This window comes from Oryctolagus cuniculus, chromosome 14 (assembly GCF_964237555.1).
Source record: "Oryctolagus cuniculus chromosome 14, mOryCun1.1, whole genome shotgun sequence".
NCBI classification, from domain to species: domain Eukaryota; kingdom Metazoa; phylum Chordata; class Mammalia; order Lagomorpha; family Leporidae; genus Oryctolagus; species Oryctolagus cuniculus.
The window spans coordinates 91,511,359-91,530,480 of record NC_091445.1 but is presented as its reverse complement, the minus strand read 5'-3'; the positions used below and the strand labels follow the sequence as shown (position 1 = coordinate 91,530,480).

The 19,122-nt window shown below is 48.7% G+C and overlaps 1 protein-coding gene across 7 annotated transcripts in view; it reads right to left on the bottom strand.

Annotated features, from left to right (window-relative positions):
• SEMA5A (semaphorin 5A) overlaps positions 1 to 19,122 on the bottom strand; it is a 472,925-nt gene that overhangs the window by 87,046 nt on the left and 366,757 nt on the right. For all 7 annotated transcript variants that reach the window (XM_070056841.1, XM_070056840.1, XM_070056845.1 and 4 more), the window contains 2 exons: positions 9,650 to 9,767; positions 919 to 1,100 (listed from right to left, as the gene is read on the bottom strand). In XM_070056841.1, coding sequence (XP_069912942.1) covers positions 919 to 1,100; positions 9,650 to 9,767 — 300 coding nt within the window. The remainder of the gene's footprint in view (positions 1 to 918; positions 1,101 to 9,649; positions 9,768 to 19,122) is intronic.

Below are 19,122 nucleotides of genomic sequence, written 5' to 3'. Positions count from 1 at the left end.
GCTCCGTCCAGCGCAAGAGCTGAAGAGGGATCAATGAGCAAGCCCCCGGACTGCACCACATGGTCCTTTTTTCCCATTAAACGATATAGAAATGAGTCTGGGCTAATTATTGTCATCAATGAACAGTAACAGTTTGGTAGGTTCTTACAGCTTCTACCAGGCATGATGGAAACAGATGGAAAGCAGTTAGCTGTGTGGGTTTGCAGTGTCTAACTCAACGGTGACACACCCGACTCTGATCGACCTCTGTGGCCCCAACAGGCTCCTCTCAACTTTGTGGTGCGATCCAGCCCGCCTGAGGAGACAGACCGAGGGCACCCCGCCCCGCTCCGCCCAGCCACCAGAGAGCAGGTGAGGCAGGAGCTGACGGCTGTTTAAGGAGCTACCCGGACGCCTGCTTTTGGGATATGCATCCACGTGGTGACGTGCGGAGGCTCTGGGAAGCGGCAGGACCCGAGTACAGCGCTAACAGAAACACACAGACAGCACACTGCAGTGAGCAGAGGGACAGGCGACCTGCCCAGTGGGTCAAGTCCCCTGAGCTGTCCTGACTCCTCCGTGTCCCCGCCGGCCGAGGGGTGGTGGGGTGAGCCCAGCGACACCACACAGTGGACTAACATGCTGTGTCCTCCCAGGCAGGCCTAGCAGCCTAATCTAGACAGAGTCTTCATGAACACGGGCATTCCCTCAACCAAGCTATAAGCATTTCCTACCCTAACGACGGCCTGGAGGTAGCGTCTCACTGGCAGGGTCCTTCTGTCCTCCCACAGCTCTGCTCATTTTACATGGTGAGTGCCCTGTCTTTAGGAGGGGAGGCATGCAGCAGGAGTGGCTGTCCAACCCCCTGGACACTCGAGTTGAACCCAGGGCAGTGCATGGCAGGGCCAGGGGTGGGGGGAGTCGCTCCGATGACCACACCTGGAGCAGTTGGCGATTTCCACGCTGGGGCCCTCGCAGGGCCAGCCGCCACACTGTGGGGCCGGGCTGTCGCAGGCACGGGACCGACACAGGCAGGGTCCGACAGCACCGCCGTCCGTGTGTGTGCAGGGCATCCACGAGGACCACGCGCCAAAGTGTCCATCCACGGTGAGGTTCCTGGTCTAGGAAGCAGACACAGATGAGGCGGTCAGACAGGGTTAAAGCTATCAACATGATAGGAACAGTGGGATGAGAGGAGAGAGAGGAGCAGTCAGAGGTGGGGCGCTGGCAGGAGGAGGCATGGAGGATTCTAGTGACTGGGCTCAGGTCATAGCAGAATCATCCAGCGACGTGGGAAACCTGAGGAATGGGAAGAGTTGGAGTGAGAAGTCATAGAAAGACCATTCTGTTCCATGTCCATGTCCCTTTAAAAATGACATTGGGGAAGCTGCCATCACTTGAGATCTTGGCTGGCTCTGAAGTCACCCCAAGCTGACGACATTTAATTCAAAACATATTTAAAGAATGTCTGGCCGGCGCCACAGCTCACTAGGCTAATCCTCCGTCTTGCGGTGCCGGCACCCCGGGTTCTAGTCCCGGTCGGGGCGCCAGATTCTGTCCCGGTTGCTCCTCTTCCCATCCAGCTCTCTGCTATGGCCCGGGAAGTCAGTGGACAAGTGCTTGGGCCCTGCACCCACATGGGAGACCAGGAGGAAGCACCTGGCTCCTGCCTTCGGATTGGCACAGCGCACCGGTAGTAGCGGCCATTTGGGGGGTGAATCAACGGAAAAGGAAGACCTTTCTCTCTCTCACTCAGTGTCTAACTCTGTCAAAAAAAAAAAAAAAAAAAAAGAATGTTGAGCAACTGCGGCCTCACAGTGGACAGGTGTATCCTGGTCACACCCACACAATCACCACTCCCCTAAGTTTGTGGCCGGCAAGGAAGCGCTTGATGCACAACCATGAGCACTTGTAAGACCTGATGCCGGGGCCGTGGGCAGAGCCGTGGGTGCCGAGCAGCAGATGCTGGGCAAGCTCAGGGTTCCGGGGAGAACAAGGGCCCGTGTGGCATCTCACAGGATGACGCAGGAGCTGTCAGGGGCTGTCGAGGCCGAGGGTGGCTGCAAGAGTGACAAAAAGGAAGGAAGCTGCGAGATGCCATGGGGCGTGGGGCTACTCCATCACCGGGGAGGGAGCAGGTGGTGGACGGGAAGTAACATCAAGGACTGGGAGGGAGTAGACTGCCAGGAGGGGCAGCCTGGGGAGGGCCCAGGGTGCTGGGGGTGTGGCCTGAAGGAAGGAGGGCAGGTGCTGGCACTGCCCGGGCACAGGTGACTCGTTCTGGTGTGGACGGGCATCTGCTTTGGGCATCAACACCTGGCTGACTGCCTGCCAGCCAGATCTGACATGCAGATCCTAGGAGCTGGGGGCTGGCCCCAGGAGGAGAGACTTGGGGTCAAGCCTTGGGTGACGCTGTGACAAGTGGGAAGCTCCCTGACGAAGGGGATTAGGGAATGGTCTAAAGTCCAAACCTGCTGATTCCAATGCAGGGACCCGAGCACCTCTTAGAAAATCCGACACAGGACGAGTCCTTGTAAGCTTCCACCCTCCCCTCTGCTGCCTGCGGCACCCGTCTCTTGGCCAGCATTTCCTTCCTGCACTGCTCAGCATCTTCAGGATAAACAACTCCACGGATGAGGCCAGCAAGTCTCTCAAACCACGCTAGCACGCCTGCACTTTGTGCAAGAAAATATGGTCGGCTGCACGTGGAGCCGTCGCTCCTCAAAGTCAGCTGCACATCCAATGTGTTCTTCTCCATTTCATCGCCATCCCCAACTGCCTCCATCACGACCAAGCCCTCCTACTTTGTAAGCAACACCAACATTCCAGGTCCACTAAGGGGGAAGAAGCTGTAAGCCACTCCGCCTGGTCATTGCCACAATCTTTATGGCAAAGCTACCTCGACTGCTGGCACCCACCCGGGGTGTCAGGGTGCGGGGGACACCCAGAAGCAGATGTTTCCCAAAGAGAAAATACCCCCACTTCTAAGGACCCTGCAGCCCTCTGTCTGACCAATATAGGAATGCAGCTCCTGCTGTGACCACAGGATTCTCTGGAGCACTGCGGGGTTTCTCGGAGCACTGAGCCCTGCAGGAGACAGGGACTCGGGACACTCACGGGATTCTGTTTCCATGGCAGCAAAGGTTCCACCACTTGGGATTTTCCATCTTTGTCCTATACGTTTCTAGCATTATTCTCTTTCCCCCGTCTGGAGGACACTCCCACCAGCAGTTACTTCTCTGGGACACAACCCAGTAGCTGTGCTAACAACCCCCCCACCTGCTCTCCCCCCATGCTCCTGCCTGCCACGTAAGCATCACTATTATGACATTCACGATAAAAAGCACGAGCCTCTCTCGTACTTGTGGACCCAACTCCAAGGAGCGGCACTGAGGCAGACTCTTAGTGTGCTATTTATGCAACGCCGGTGCACACTACGCCAGCGAATCACACGGGCCACTGCCGTCACGTTTCGGATGGCGGTGTGTCTGCAGCAGTGGACCCTGTAGAGCCGGCTGCCCTCCACTGTAGCAGATGTACTATGAGCAGGGCTGAGAGAGGACTGTGACCCTACCACCCACTCACCCCTAGGGGGCGCCTTCCCCAGCGTCACAGAGGACAGCCAGGCGTTCTCTGCCTTCCAGTGTGCAGGGAGGCTAAAGAAAGGCCCCCTGCATACCTGCACAGTGAGGGCAGAAGGGCCTGAGAGTGGGCAAGAGTCAGGTGGGTTCTGCAGAAGCAGTACTGAGCTCCATTTTGGGTTCACAGCGCAGAGTTGAAGAGAGGGAGCCAGCCTCTAGAACATCCCCACAGTGTCAGGAGAGGGGGGCCCCACAAGTGAGAAAACGTGAAATAGCAAGACCCTCAGGACGGAGCTGTGGTCCCAAAGATGACAGCGACAAATGAACGAAGACCGAAATAAAACCGCTCAGAGTTCGAATCCACCTGCTTCCGCAAACATGCACTTCCTCACTTGGAGGGAACCTCAGGACTCCAGCATCTGCAGTCCTACAGGCGGGGCTCCAGCCTGGGCAGACAGGTTTCTTTTTGTTTGCTTGCTTTTTGTTCTTTTACAAAAGAAATCCTTCGAATGGAAAGGGTTGTGTTCATTAGGGCAACTACTCCCAGAGAGAGCAGGCATCTATGGTGGGCTGAGCTGGCACCACCAGGCCCGTGAACAGGACAAGCCCAAGGCCAGGGGTTAAGTCCTGACTGGTCTGGGCCAGGGACAGCTGTACAGGTGGGAGGGCGATCCAGTTCTGGGCGCGGACGCTCCAGGTGCTGCCAGAGTTTCCACAAATCACTTTCCTCCACATACAAGGAGGAGACGCTTCTTCCACTCCTCGAGTCCATGGAGCTTTGGACATGTCATGTGAACATGTGATGTCTGGCATTCCTGTCGCCCTTTTGTGAGCAAGAGGAGAAGGCCAAGGGCGTCAGAGGCCTGCTCACCCAGCACCCTCCCCAAAACAGGCAGTGGAATAAGGCCTAGAACCGCTGCCGCCCAGTGCATCTAAGATGAAAATAGCCCTTTGCAAGGGGCTGTGTCTAGGGAATCCGAGTACTTTTAGGTAGATTCAGTATTAAGAACAACATCTTTATACTAGCTTTACAGAAAAAGCAAGTTAAAAGTTAAAGAAATGATGTCACTTGCCAAAGAAGACCACACTAGCGATTTGGAGGACAAACTAGCAATGCTGGTCTACCTGTGACACTAGGCTAGGATTTTACATCTTCAGTACTGCTGCTATCTGCCTGGAAATCACTTGCTATGGGGCTGTCTTGTGCATTTTACAGTCTGTAGTGACCTCCTTGGCCTCACTCCCTGGACGCCAGCACCCTCTCATGTCCAGTTGTCACAAGGACAAAGCTCTCCGGGCACTGCCCCCACCCCCACCCATCCCTGAGAGCCCTGGCAGGAGACTTTCCTTGCTTTTTGTTTTGGGCGCCTTTTATTCCTTTTGGTATGGGACACAGATACTATATATGTTGTCTTTCAAAATACAGATGAGCTGACATGAATGACACAAAAAAAAACAGAGAAAGAACTTAGAAATAAGGCTAATGAAAAAGAGAAGAACGAGGCTGATAACGTAGAGCAGTAATGGTAATAAAACACTAGAAATGCAAGAAAGTGCGTTGAGGAAGTCATTAGTGAGAGCACGTGGTGGCTGTAATTCTGCAAGGCGAGGGTGGAAGGGTCATTTCTGGCTGGTGGTGACGTGGAGGGCAGTTAGGACTTCCAGCCCAGGGCCACTGCTGTTCGTCCCCTGCATTTGAGAGCAAGAAGGAAAGTAAGGGAGAGGCTGGGTGAGGGCATACTGTGTTACATTTAACCACACCCTCATTTTGACCCTGCGTGAATTAATTTGAGAATCTGACTAGAACCACAGACTGTTGGCGTCATGGCTCAGTAGATAAAGCGGCCGCCGGCAACACCAGCATCCCACATAGGCACCAGTTCAAGTCCCGGCTGCTCCACTTCCAAGGTAGCTCCCTGCGATGGCCTGGGAAAAGCAGTGGAAGATGGCCCAGGTGTTAAGGCTCCAGCCATCCACGTGGGAGACCTGGAAGAAGCTCCTGGCTCCTGGCTTTGGCCTGGTCCAGCCCAGCCTTGGCTGTTGCAGGCATCTGGGAGATGAACCGGTGAATAACAGGAGATCCCTCTCAGTAACTCTAACTTTCAAATAAATAAATAAATCTTTGAAAGTTGAACCATAAATAATAGCATTAGGGTGTGTAGTCTCTGTTTTCATGTAAGTAGGTATTTTATACTTTCTTAGCTTCTTAAATAGACATCAGAGATAAATCTATCTAGAATAAGTTATTTGTAGCTGTACCATTATCCAGGTTTCTACCAGCTGACTTTCTCTTTGGGGCAAGTATATTATACTAATAAATATTAAACTATAGCAAAACATGATAATCACATGTCAGCAGCTTAGGATACACACAGCACTGCGGCTAACTCACACAGCCCTCACCACATCCCTAGTATCTTCAACCCATTTTACAGATAGGAACACCATGGCTCGGGTTGGATAAGCAGTCACGCTCATTCTAAAAGACCCAAGAATCAGTCCAATGGAGCTGAGTCTACAGCCTTTGATGTCGGCCACCTTGACGGCCAGATCCTTTCCTGACGAGGAGCTCAAAGTCATCGTATGATTTTTGCTGCATTGTGTGGCATCCAGTTTTCCTTCACCTGGGAGATAACGGACATCCAAGTGATAACCAACTTATGATAAAAAGCATAATCCCAAATCCTGTGTTGAATTCATCTGTGTGCGATCCATGAAATCTCAATGGACTACAGACGTAGATGCGCTGGGGACGTACAGAGGTAGCGAGAGCACATCTTTTGTGTCTTCCTGGACCCCAGCCAAGATTGGCTTAGGACTAAATTGAAGTTCTATATTTTCTATTCAGGGTTTTTTTTTTTTTTTTTTTTCAGAAGTTAAAATGCCTTCCTTTATTTTCAAAGTTCCATGTGCCTTTTGCCAGAGATTTTAACAAAACCAGATCTTGGATAAGCTTGTCTCCCTGTGATAACATCAACTTGATAATCATCCCTACCCTATCCGCACAAATGACTCACAAGACAAAGTATGACATTCAAGGGGAACAGAGCTGGGAGCTCTGTGGCCATGGATAGGGTGGGTAAATTGGGGTGATCTTCATCTGGGGCTGAGCCCTGGTCTCCTGATAAAATGGAAGCCATGAGGCCCATTTCTGAGGACACCATGAGCATAGATGAATTCACCCATCGAAAGTTGCCTCACATGGCCCTGAGCACACTTGAAAATCTCAGTCCCTTTCCTTCTCTCTCACAGGGGATTCCACCACAGCCTCCAGAAGTGAGGCTGCATCAGCTCTTGCAGTATAACGTGCGGAGTGGTGAGCGGGTGGCTGGTCTACCACCTGGACTCTGCCTTGAGGAGACTCAGATCTGGGAGTGGCATTGCCCTGCAGATTAGGGACGGTGTCTGAAACAGAGGGCTTCAATCCTGGGTTCGTTGCCAACACAGCTCTAGGACCTTGGGTAGATGCTTCTGACTCCACTCAGGTGCAGCTAGCTAAATGAGGGCCCTTGGCTCGGTCCCAGCTGCAGTGCTGTCCAGTCTAAACACACTAACTACAAGAGGAACCCCCTGGCTGGCAGGCCCCCGGTGTGTGCTGCGTCTACATATTTTGCTAGTATTTCTATTTGGAACAGGGGGTGTTCTGGGAGTCATGTGCCCACAAGTTGTAGGAAGAGATGTGTGCATTAATAAAGATGATATTGCCTTTGTGAAATCCCATTATAATCCAGGCAGGGCTCTCACATTATTCTAATCAGTCCAGATAAGACCACTTAGCTCTTACTCAAGTACTGAAATCCCTTCCACAGAGAACAGGAGAAGCTGTTGTGGTTCATTAATTGCGACAAATACTATTATGAGAAGGGAAGGTGGGGTCTCTGGGAATTTTTTATCACTAATGCATAATTTTTATTTGGTGAAAACTTTATCTAACGAGAATCTTAAAAAATTTCTTAAACGGGGCCTGCGCCGTGGCTCACTAGGCTAATCCTCCACTTTGCGGCGCCGGCACACCGGGTTCTAGTCCCGGTCAGGGCGCCGGATTCTGTCCTGGTTGCTCCTCTTCCAAGCCAGCTCTCTGCTGTGGCCAGGGAGTGCAGTGGAGGATGGCCCAAGTGCTTGGGCCCTGCACCCCATGGGAGACCAGGAGAAGTACCTGGCTCCTGCCATCGGATCAGCACGGTGCGCCGGCCGCAGCGCACTGGCCGCGGCGGCCATTGGAGGGTGAACCAACGGCAAAGGAAGACCTTTCTCTCTGTCTCTCTCTCTCTCACTGTCCACTCTGCCTGTCAAAAAGAAAAAAAATCTCTTAAATGGAGAGTAATATTTCCAATTATAATTTTATAATTAAGCAAAATGTCTATCAACGTCAGTGACCCATTGCCCTACTTGTGAACTGCAGAAACCGATAAACAATTTTAAACAGGCATCTTTTAGGGGAAAATATGTCCTCTTTCAGTCTCTAAATTGGTGGGAGCTATGTGACACACTACTTTAAACAATGCCCTTAGGATGCCCCCATCCCACATCAGGGTGTCTGGGTTGAAGTCTCAGCTCCAGTTCAAACCCCAGCTTCCTGCCCGGGGCACCCTTGGAGGCAGGAGGTGATGGCTCAGGTCCTCAAATCCCTGCCACCCACGTGAGGATCCAGACTGAGTTCCTGGCTCCTGACTTCAACTTGGCCAGCCTGGCCTGTTGGGAGCACCCAGGGGACCAATGGAGGGTGGGAGATCTCTCTCTTCCCCTCTTTCCAAGTGGGTGCTTGTACATGTGTGCGTGTGCGTGCATGTACTGTGTGAAAATAAAATCAATAAACAGCTTAAATCGTTGAATCTCCAAATGCTTGGGGAGGTTTCTTGGGGCCCCCATCCCCCACGTGAGCGCTCAGGGTATAGTCTCTTAGCCATTGCTGTGGTGTGACTGTGCCTCCTACAAAACACAGGGGCTGCCAGTGGGATGGTTTCCAGGGCAGGGAACTGTCAGAGGGATGAGGCCGGGAGGACAGGGGCCTGCCCGAGGGAGCCACTTCTCTTGCCCTTCTGCCTTCCAGCAGGCGAGGCCACAGCAAAGAAGGCCCAACCCTGCTCCCTCGATCTTGGCCTTGCCAGCTCCATAACTGTAAGAACTAGATGTCTGCTGAAACTACCCGGTCTCAGGCATTCCGCTATGAAAGCACAAAGGGATTGCACTGGTCTTTTAGCCCTAGCCTCCACCCCTTCAGACTCACAAGGGCAAGGACAGGATGCACGAACGTGTGGTCTATGCAGGCTAAAGAGCAGGTTCCCTGGTGGGAAACGGAGGCCGGGAGCACTTTCATGTAGGGGAGAGTCAGCAGGGACGTCACACAACTGAATGCAACACTTGCCTTCCGCTCCCCACCACCTTCTGGCCGAGAGACCCAAAACTGACCGGCAGGGATCCACAGGTCTGTGATGGCAGAGTGAGCTCATGATGGTATGAAATGACGGATAATTTAGCTGTGGCTCATATGTTATGAGAACAGAAAATAGCCCTGAGAGTACTGGCTGGAGGACTGTGACCATGGACTCGTAAGAATCAATCCATCAAAACCGATTCCTTCAAATGAGGACCTCAACACACAGAGCAGCAAACGAAACTGACACCTGCTTTGCTCGGATTCAGGGTCTGGCTCCAACGAAGCGCATGTCTCCTCACCCCTGAGGGCTCAGCGTAGGAACGCACATCTGGCTGTTTCTTCTAGCTGCTCTCATGGCCCTGGGGGAGGTCTAGAACTTTTAGAATATAGCTTCAGGGAGAAATGTATGGGTACAGAAATCCAATTTCATCAGTGCTACAGGGAACAAAGGAGTCCACACCAAATTCTGGAGGAAAAGCCCCAGGAACTAGAGACGGTGCCCTGTGTTATAAGACCAGCACTGTCTGCCCTTCCAACAGACACAGGACCATGCCCAGCCTCCTGCAAGCTAGGAGATGGGAGCACAGACGGTGTGAGAGTGGCTGTAGGCTGAACAGGGGCAGGCGCCATGGCACAGAGGGTGGGGGGTGGGAAGGGAGCAGAGGGCGGCTCCCCGGGCAGCGTTTCTGGAGGGCAGGGCTGCGGCACCTACCGGGCAGGCCGAGGTGCTCTGCTCCCACTGCGTCATGCTCAGGCTCTCCTCGAGACTTGTGCATTTCTTCATCGCCACGTCCCAGCCGCAGTAAGGATCCTGGGCCCCTATGCAGGTGCTGCAAACACACACTAAGGTCAGCTCAGCAGCAGGGTACAGGACGGCAAGGGGTGTGAGCCGGGCCAGCCTGTCCCCAAGAGTTGGCACTGGACCATCCATGAGTACTGCCGAGCCCTGGTTCAAGCTGCACATTGCAGACAAAGCATACCACATGTGCCTGAAAGCATCTAGTCAAAATGCAATTACTTGTTTGGGCTGAAATACCTGTATTTATGTATCATGCAGGAGAGATGACCGTACGTGCTAATGTGAACCTGTGTCATCAATTGACCTGAAGTCAGAATTCGGCAGTGCTCAATAGTAATACAGATGTTATCATTATCATCAACACCGCCATCATCCTTTTCATTCCCTGAACAGCAGGTGCATTAGCTGAGCACCCATTATAACATTAACTACGATACAAGACATGATCTGCCTTAGACACCCACACAACTGTCACTGACAGGTGTTCTGGTTGCACTATCTTTACCAGCCACACCACCACCATCAACATCACCACTTTGAAAAGATCACTGAAGCCCAGAAAATTTGAGACACTGCCCCAAGAATAAGCACGTACATGCAAAGTAGTTCAAGGTGGTTTTCTCACATTCAATAAATTAACATCTTCCTTTTGAGTGCTGTAGCTTAAAATGTATTAGCATCTCCATTTAACAATCGTTTCCTATGGCTATGTCAATAACATCCAACATATCACATCAGGAGTATCGCAATAGTGGAGATTTTAATTTCCCTCTAAATGGAAGCATTCATACACAATGTGGACATTATTAGGTGAAAGTTTGGGCTCTGCACTGCAAACGGAAGAAAAGGCCAATGTGGATGGGGGAAGGGGAAGAAGGAGCAATGACGGTGATGGAGCCGAGGAAGAAGAGGCCCCTGAACCACGGCACTGAGCATCAGGAATGCTCAGAGGGGCCAAGGGGTCGGTGTGCGGGACGTGGACGTGAGGCAGTGGAGGCACCACCAGCTAGAGGTAGCAACACCCTCACCTCCCGCTGTGGGTGAGGGACAATGTGGCGCAGAGCCGCTCATCCCACCAAGAAGTGCGCTGAAATCTCAACAATCAACAGAGAACCCTAGGCAGGTGGTGTAAGAAAGAGTCCTTGATAGGAACCACAGGACCTTGACCTGTATTGTGTCATCCAAATCCCACAACACCCTCAGAGGTGTGGCTTCTCCATCAGTGTGTATGTTCTCCCCATGGTAGGGGAAGAAGCAGGGAAGGGCCACCGTGAAGGCAGCCCAGCTACAGAAGATGCACTCCATTAGTATAAAATCAGGGTCACATATTCATTAAGAAACTCTAGTGGAAATGACTTTAAAAAGTTGCTTCTAGCAGACTCATAGAATGGCGGATGTCCTAAACAGCACTCTGACCTCAGAATCAGCCTTTAAGGCATTCAGATCCATGAGAGTATTTCAGGCATGGAAAGCCAAGAGACTGTAGAAAAAAAAAAAAAATAACCTAAATGAAAGATCTCTGTGAGTGAGATTCCAGTGGGAAGAACGGGCTATCAGAGAAGGCAGTACCTTTCTTTGAAGGGAGCAGAGAACTTCCACTTTGACTATGGCCTTGTCTAAACAAGACTGGAGTTGGTGAACTCAAGAGGCTTCCACAGCCTTGGCAGCTCATGACAAGAGCCTCAGGTGATTACTGACGCCATAAACAAGAGTGTCAATTGTTAAATCAACAACGAGAGTCACTGTGCACCTGCTCCCCATGTAGGATCTCTGTCCTTAATGTGTTGTACTATGAGAATTAACGGTAAAACTACTACTCAGACAGTACTTTATACTTTGTGTATCTGTGTGGGTGCAAACTGTTGAAGTCTTTACTTAGTATATACTAAGTTGATCTTCTGTATATAAAGATAATTGAAAATGAATCTTGACTTAGAATGGGATGGGAGAGGGAGTGGGAGATGGGATGGTTGCGAGTGGGAGGGACGTTATGGGGGGAAAAGCTGCTATAATTCAAAAGTTGTACTTTGTATATTTATATTTATTAAATAAAAGTTAAAAATAAAAAGCTGCTTCTTCCCTGCTGTTGAGGAACAGTGTGCATGTTTTTTTTTTTCCTTCGAAGTATTTGTTGAACTTTTACTTACTGTAGGGTTAGCTTTAGGATCATTAAGTAAACTGGAAGTAGATCTCTGTAAAAATTCAGAGTGGAAACAGGAGAGGGAAGAGGAACAAGGGCTGCAGCATGGGCGGGCAGGCGGGAGGGGAGGGTAGGAAGCACCACTGTGTTCCTAAATAAAATTTTTTAAAAAAGCAGCTTCTTAGTAGGAGGGCGGGGTTGGGTGCAAGGAGGTGCACACAACTGCTCCCCACGATCGCCTCACACGGGACCAATGGGCACATTTTGCTTTACTTCTTACATTCAGACACGGGCGCTAGTAATGGCAATGTGACAGCGTTTCCTATCTTCTCTGCAGTAATTCCACTGTGACTGGGCACATTCAACGCTCCAGGCTTACTCTACATACTGACAATATTTCACCACATATTCTTATCAATAAATGGAGCTCTACCCTATTCCCTGATGCGCTTTCAAAAATTTATTTGAAAGACATAGAGACACGGAAACAAAGAATGAGCTCCAGCCTACTGGTTCACTTCCAAATGTCCACAGTAGTCAAGGCTGGGCTGGAGCCAAAATGCTGGGAGCTGAGAACCCAACTGGGGTATTCCATGTCGAAGGCGGGTACCCAATTACTTGAGACATAAGCACTGCAACCCAGAGTACGCATTAGCAGGAGGCTGGAGTCAGGCACTAGAAGTAGGAATCAAGCCCAGGTTCTCTAATACAGGACCAATGTGCTGTCCACCTCCCTATTCTTTTTACTATCTGTACACTACCCCAATTCCTTGATGAATCCACACACATTTAACACTTTCTTAAAAATATTTTTTTGAAAGGCAGAGTAAGAGAGAGGGAGAGAGGGAGAGGGGGAAGAAGGGAAGGAAGAAGGAGGAGATGACTCAAGTCCCTGGACCCCTGCACCTATGTGAGAGACCCGGATGAAGCTCTTGGCCTTGGCTTCGGCATGGCCCAGCCCTGGCTGTTGAGGCCATCTGGGGAGTGACCCAGTGGATGGAAAACTGTCTTTCTGTTTCTCTGTATCTCCTGCTCGCTGCAGCTCTGCCTTTCAAATAAAATAAATAAATCTTTAAAAACATTTTTAAAAAAGTTAAAAAAGGAAGATTCTCCTGGCTTGACGACTTACAGAAACCATTGTCCCTGACTCCTGATTCTTCTATGGCATCATTTTGTCTGCCTCCCTGTCTCTGGTCCATCTGAACTGTATTTCTGCAATTCACCTTCCCCTTCCTCAGAAAACACAGCACACACACACACACACACAAACACCACACACACGGTCTTCAACGCAACTGTGAAAATGCAGGGATGAAAATATTATGCATGAATTTGAAAAACTGCACCAAAATGAACTTACTTTTTAGTTCCACTGCCCATAAACTTTCTGATGCTGCCCTGTACATATCTGACAGCCCAAAGTCCTCAAGCCAACATCACCAGACCCCGGTGTTAGGAGAGGAACAGTCATTCTTCCTGTTATCTATCACATTCAGATAACAACATCCTTTTCAAATACAAGTTTGCAGCTGAGTGTCAGCATTGGCTTTGCAGTTCTGTACATAAACATATCTAAAATGTGTCAATTTTAACACACGCAATTTATTTGATATCTTTTTTGTTGGAGGGTGTGTGCAGCGGCTGGGAGAGAGGAGAATAAACCATCGCAACTGGACGCCACCCGAGGCCATGCAGACTCTGCGTGTCTGTGCCTATGAAATACGGCCAGGGCTTCTCCCTAGCTCTGCAGGTACAAAGCCGATCCACAGGAAAATACCCACAAGACTTCTCTAGAAATCTAGAGACTCTGCAAGTGTAACTTATGAGACTGAGCTGGGTGGGGACTCGGCCTCCTGCTGGGTTCTTACTTGCTGTGACAGAGTGAGATGGGCCCTGTGAGTGTCCCCAGGAAACTCGCCGGAAGCCCCACAATACTGTCTGCAGTGCAAGGCGAGCCACCGCGCCACGGCTGCTCAACAGAGCTGCACGGAGCACACAGCAGTAATCCCCACCCTGGTCCTCCTTCCGTCTTCTGGGGACACAGAGAAAAGCTGCACTTACGCAGTCATTCAAGGGCCTGCACTCCTTTCCCTGTTTCTTATTAAAGCAACCCAACCATTCCGTAAGATTAAACTTGCACAAGAGCGACCGCTCCACACACATGTGGACGTTCTGGGGGACTCCCGCTGTGCAGCAGCCTGGAGACTGAAACAATGCCGCTGTGCTGAAGGGAAGTATGCAGAGCCCTTGCAAATGAAAGCTGCCTGTGATACCATCTGTCTTCCGTTAACATGGATAGTTCTTAGGCTAATCCTCCGCCTAGCGGCGCCGGCACACCGGGTTCTAGTCCCGGTCGGGGCGCCGGATTCTGTCCCGGTTGCCCCTCTTCCAGGCCAGCTCTCTGCTGTGGCCCGGGAGTGCAGTGGAGGATGGCCCAAGTGCTTGGGCCCTACACCCCATGGGAGACCAGGAGAAGCACCTGGCTCCTGGCTCCTGCCATCGGATCAGCGTGGTGCGCCGGCTGCAGCACACCGGCCACGGCGGCCATTGGAGGGTGAACCAATGGCAAAGGAAGACCTTTATCTCTGTCTCTCTCTCTCTCACTGTCCACTCTGCCTGTCAAAAAAAAAAAAAACAAAAACAAAAACAAAAAAACATGGATAGTTCTGTGCATTCGCAACACTGCACTTATCCCTCAAATTTACAAACACCCCCATACAGACACACATACCCATTCACCAGGAATACCACGCATCTGTAATTTCCTCCTGTAAAATGCTGTACATCCTGGGGAAATTTCTGGGGTGCTCCTCTTTGTGCCAAGCTACACTTTAAGGAAACCATCGGTACAGGTTGTTATTTTTCGAAGTGGGTCTCTTAGCCGGCTTTCTGACAAACACAGCTATGGTGAGGGGGCTTTTCTTTATTCCACTTCAAAAACGTTTTCTTGTGTGATGAATGTCTTCAATAAATAGTTGAGCTCAGTTCAATCATCGTACTTTACGTGCATATATCACAATGTTAAGGCAGCTATGTAGATATCAGCTTGTGTGTATAAGACAGGCCGAGAAAAATGGGAATTTGTGCAGACAGATGAGGAAGGAATGTAGAGCTAAGCCTTGGGAGCTGACGAGCATTCGCACACCAAAAATCTTGTCTTTGTTCAATAACCTGGTTGGTGGGCTTGGCACTGCGGTATGGTATGCTGCCTGCAACGCTGGTATCCCATATGGCAACCGTTCATGTCCCCGCTGCTCCACTTCAGACCCACCTCCCCGATAACGGTCTGGGAAAAGCAGCGGAAGATGGTCCAAGGATTGAGCCACTGTCACCCACGTGGGAAACCTGCATGAAGTTCCTGGCTCTGGGATGTGGCCTGGCTCACCCTTGGCTGATGGGGGCATCTAGGGAGTGAACCAGTGGATGAAAGACCACTCTCTATATAACTGTTTCAAATAAATAAATTAAAAACATCTTTCACTAACAGAGCAGGTATAATCATTACCCAGTCAGCAAAATGACAGGTCTTAGTTCTTATCTATCAAGACTAACCATGAATATAAATGGATTAAATTCACCAACAAAAAAACTGAGGTTGGCTGAATGGATAAAAAAAAATCACAATCCCACTATATGTTGCCAACAAAAAACTCATTTCACAAAAATGCACACAGACTGAAAATGAAGGGTTGTAAAAAGATGCACCAGCAAATAGAAACAAAGTGGGCAGGTGTCGCTATCCTGCTATCTGATGAAACGAAGTTTAAATTAGAAATTGTAAAAAGAGATAAAGAAGGGCATTCTATTTCGATAAAAGTTCTATTCAGCCAGAAGACCTAACAGTCGTAAAAATATATGTACCCAACACAAGACCACCCAGATATACACAGCAAATACTATTAGACCTAAAGAGAGAGACAGACTCCAATTCAATACTAGTGGGTGACTTCAACACCCCACTCTCATCAATGGACAGCTCATCCAGATAGATAATCAATAAAGAAACATCAGAGTTGAGACATACTATCGAGTAAACGGACATAACAGACATTTACAGGACATTTCACCCAACAGCTACAGAACACACATCCTTTTCGTCAGCACGTGGAACATTCTCTAGGATACACCACATATTAGGCCACAAGTCAAGTCTCAGTAAATTTAAAAAGATTGAAATCAAATCATATATCTTCTTGGAAACCCATGACTGGTGCATAGGGAGATTACTGATGCCATAAACAGGAGTGTCAATTTGTAAAGTCAACAACAGGAGTCACTGTGCACTTACTCCTCATGTAGGATCTCTGTCCTTAATGTGCTGTACACTGAGGCTTAATGCTATAACGAGTACTCAAACAGTTTATTTCACTTTGTGTTTCTATGGGGGTGCAAACGATTGAAATCTTTACTTAATGTACACTAAACTGATCTTCTGTAAAAAAAAAAAAAAAAAAAAAAAAGAAAGAAATTATCAATTCCCAACTTGACTCTCACTGGGATTAAACATGACAATAGGTCTGATCTGATTTCATCATCATTTAAAAAAAATCATCTATTATTTTTCACTTTATGTTTCTGTGTGGGAGCAAACTGTTGAATCCTTACTTAAGGTATACTAAGCTGATCTGTATATTAAGATAATCGAAAATGAATCTTGATGTGAATGGAAGGGGAGAGGGAGTGGGAAAGGGGAGGGTTGTGGGTGGGAGGGACGGTATGGGGGGGGAAGCCATTGTAACCCATGAGTCGTACTTTGGAAATTTATATTCATTAAATAAAAGATAAAAAAAATCATATATCTTCTGCAACCACAAAGGAATCAAACTAGAAATCAACAAGAATAACAGAACACTCATAAATACTTGGAAACTAAACAACATGCTACTGAATGATCAATGGGTCTTTGAAGAAATTAAAAAGGAAATCAAAAATTTTCTTGAAATAAATAAAAACACAATATATCAAAATGTGTGGTATACACAAAAGCAATATTAAGAGGGAAGTTTTAAGCATTAAGTGCTTACATTTAAAAAAGAGAGACAAATATCTCAAATTAAATATCTAATAATGCCTCTTGAAGAACAAATGAAACCCAAATCAGCAGAAGGCAAGAAATCATAAGGATCAGAGCAGAAGTACATGAAATTAAAACTGAAACAAGGCCGGTGTGGCGGCTCACTAGGCTAATCCTCTGCCTGTGTCACAGGCACTCTGGGTTCTAGTCCTGGCTGAGGTGCCGGATTCTATCCCGGTTGCTCTTCTTCCAGTCCAGCTCTCTGCTGTGGCCTGGTAAGGCAGTAGAGGATGGCCCAAGTGCTTGGGCCCTGCACCTGCATGGGAGACCAGGAAGAAGCACCTGGCTGCTGGCTTCAGATTGGCGCAGTGCACTGGCTGTAGTAGCCATTTGGGGGGTGAACCAATGGAAGAAAGACCTTTCTTTCTCTGTCTCTCTTCACTGTCTAACCCTGCCTGTCAAACACACACACACACACACACACACACACAAAAGATCAAGAAACAAGAAGCTGGCTTGCTTTTTTTTTTTTTTTTACAGGCAGAGTGGACAGTGAGAGAGAGACAGAGAGAAAAATCTTCCTTTGACCGCGGTCGGCGCGCTGCAGCCAGCGCATTGCACTGATCCGAAGCCAGGAGCCAGGTGCTTCTCCTGGTCTCCCATGGGGTGCAGGGCCCAAGCACTTGGGCCATCCTCCACTGCACTCCCTGGCCACAGCAGAGAGCTGGCCTGGAAGAGGGGCAACCGGGACAGAATCCGGCACCCCGACCGGGACTAGAACCTGTTGTGCCGGCGCCGCAAGGCGGAGGATTAGCCTAGTGAGCCATGGCGCCGGCCCTAGAAGCTGGCTTTTTAAGATAAAAAAAAAAAAATAGATGAACCTCTAGCCAGTCTCATAAAGAAAAGAAAAAGAGAAAAAAATAAGGTTTGAGATGAAAAAGAAAATATTACAACAGATACCACTGAAATACAAAGGATCAAAAGAAACCACTATAAGAATTATATGCTAATAATCACAAAACATTGACAAAATGGATAAATTCCTAAATTCCTATAATCTACCAAGATTAACTCAAAAAAATATAGACAACACAAAGAGACCCTTCACAAGCAATGTGATTGAAGCAGTAATCAAAAGACTTCCATCCAGGAAAAGTCTGGGACCTGATGGCTTTACTATTTAATTTTACAAAACATATAGAGGAAGTAACTCCAATACTCTGCAAACTGTCTCAAACTATTGAATAGGATGGACCTCTGCCACTCTTTTGATGAGGCCAGCATTACCTTGATGCCCAAACCAAAGACACAACACGAAAAGGAAACTACAGCCCTATATTCTTAATGAACACAGACACAAATATTCTCAATAAAATACTAGCAAATCAAATCCAGAACCGCATCAAAAGGATCACACATCACAACCAGGTTGGATTTATCCCAGAAATGCAAGGGTGGTTCAACAATCTAAAATCAATAAATATATCATATCAGTAGAATGAAGAACAAAAAATCTTATGGTCATCTCAATAGATACAGAGAAAGCATTTGATAAGATTCCCTACCCCTTTATGATTAAAAAAAAAAAAAACCCGCAGAAATTGGATATAGAGTGACCATTCCTCAAACTTATAAAGGTTGTATATCACAAGCCAGCTGCCTACATCGTACTGATTGGGGAAAAGCTGTGTTTTCCGTCAGAACTGGACTAAATAAGGATGGCCCACTATCAACACTCATTCGATACAGTACTTTTAGTGAGAGCAATCAGGGAGGAGAAAGAAAGAAAGGGCTTCAAAATTGGACAAGAGGAAGTTAAATTATCCATGTTTGCAGATGACATGACGTTGTACAAGGAACAATGGAAACACTTTACCCAAAAGGTGTTAGAGGGACCAGTACCATGGCACAGTAGGTTAATCCTCTGCCTGTGGCACCAGCATCCCATATGGGCGCTGGTTCTAGTCCTGGCTGCTCCTCTTCCAATCCAGCTCTCTGCTGTGGCCTGGAAACGCAGTAGAAGATGGCCCAAGTGCTTGGGCCCGTGCACCCACATGGGAGACCAGGGAGAAGCTTCTGGCTCCTGGCTTCGGATTGGTGCAGCTCCATCCATTGCGGCCATTTGGGGAGTGAATCAACGGAAAGGAAGACCTTTCTCTCTGTCTCTCCCTCTCACTGTCTGTAACTTTACCTTTCAAATAAATAAATAAAATCTTAAAAAAATTACAAAAA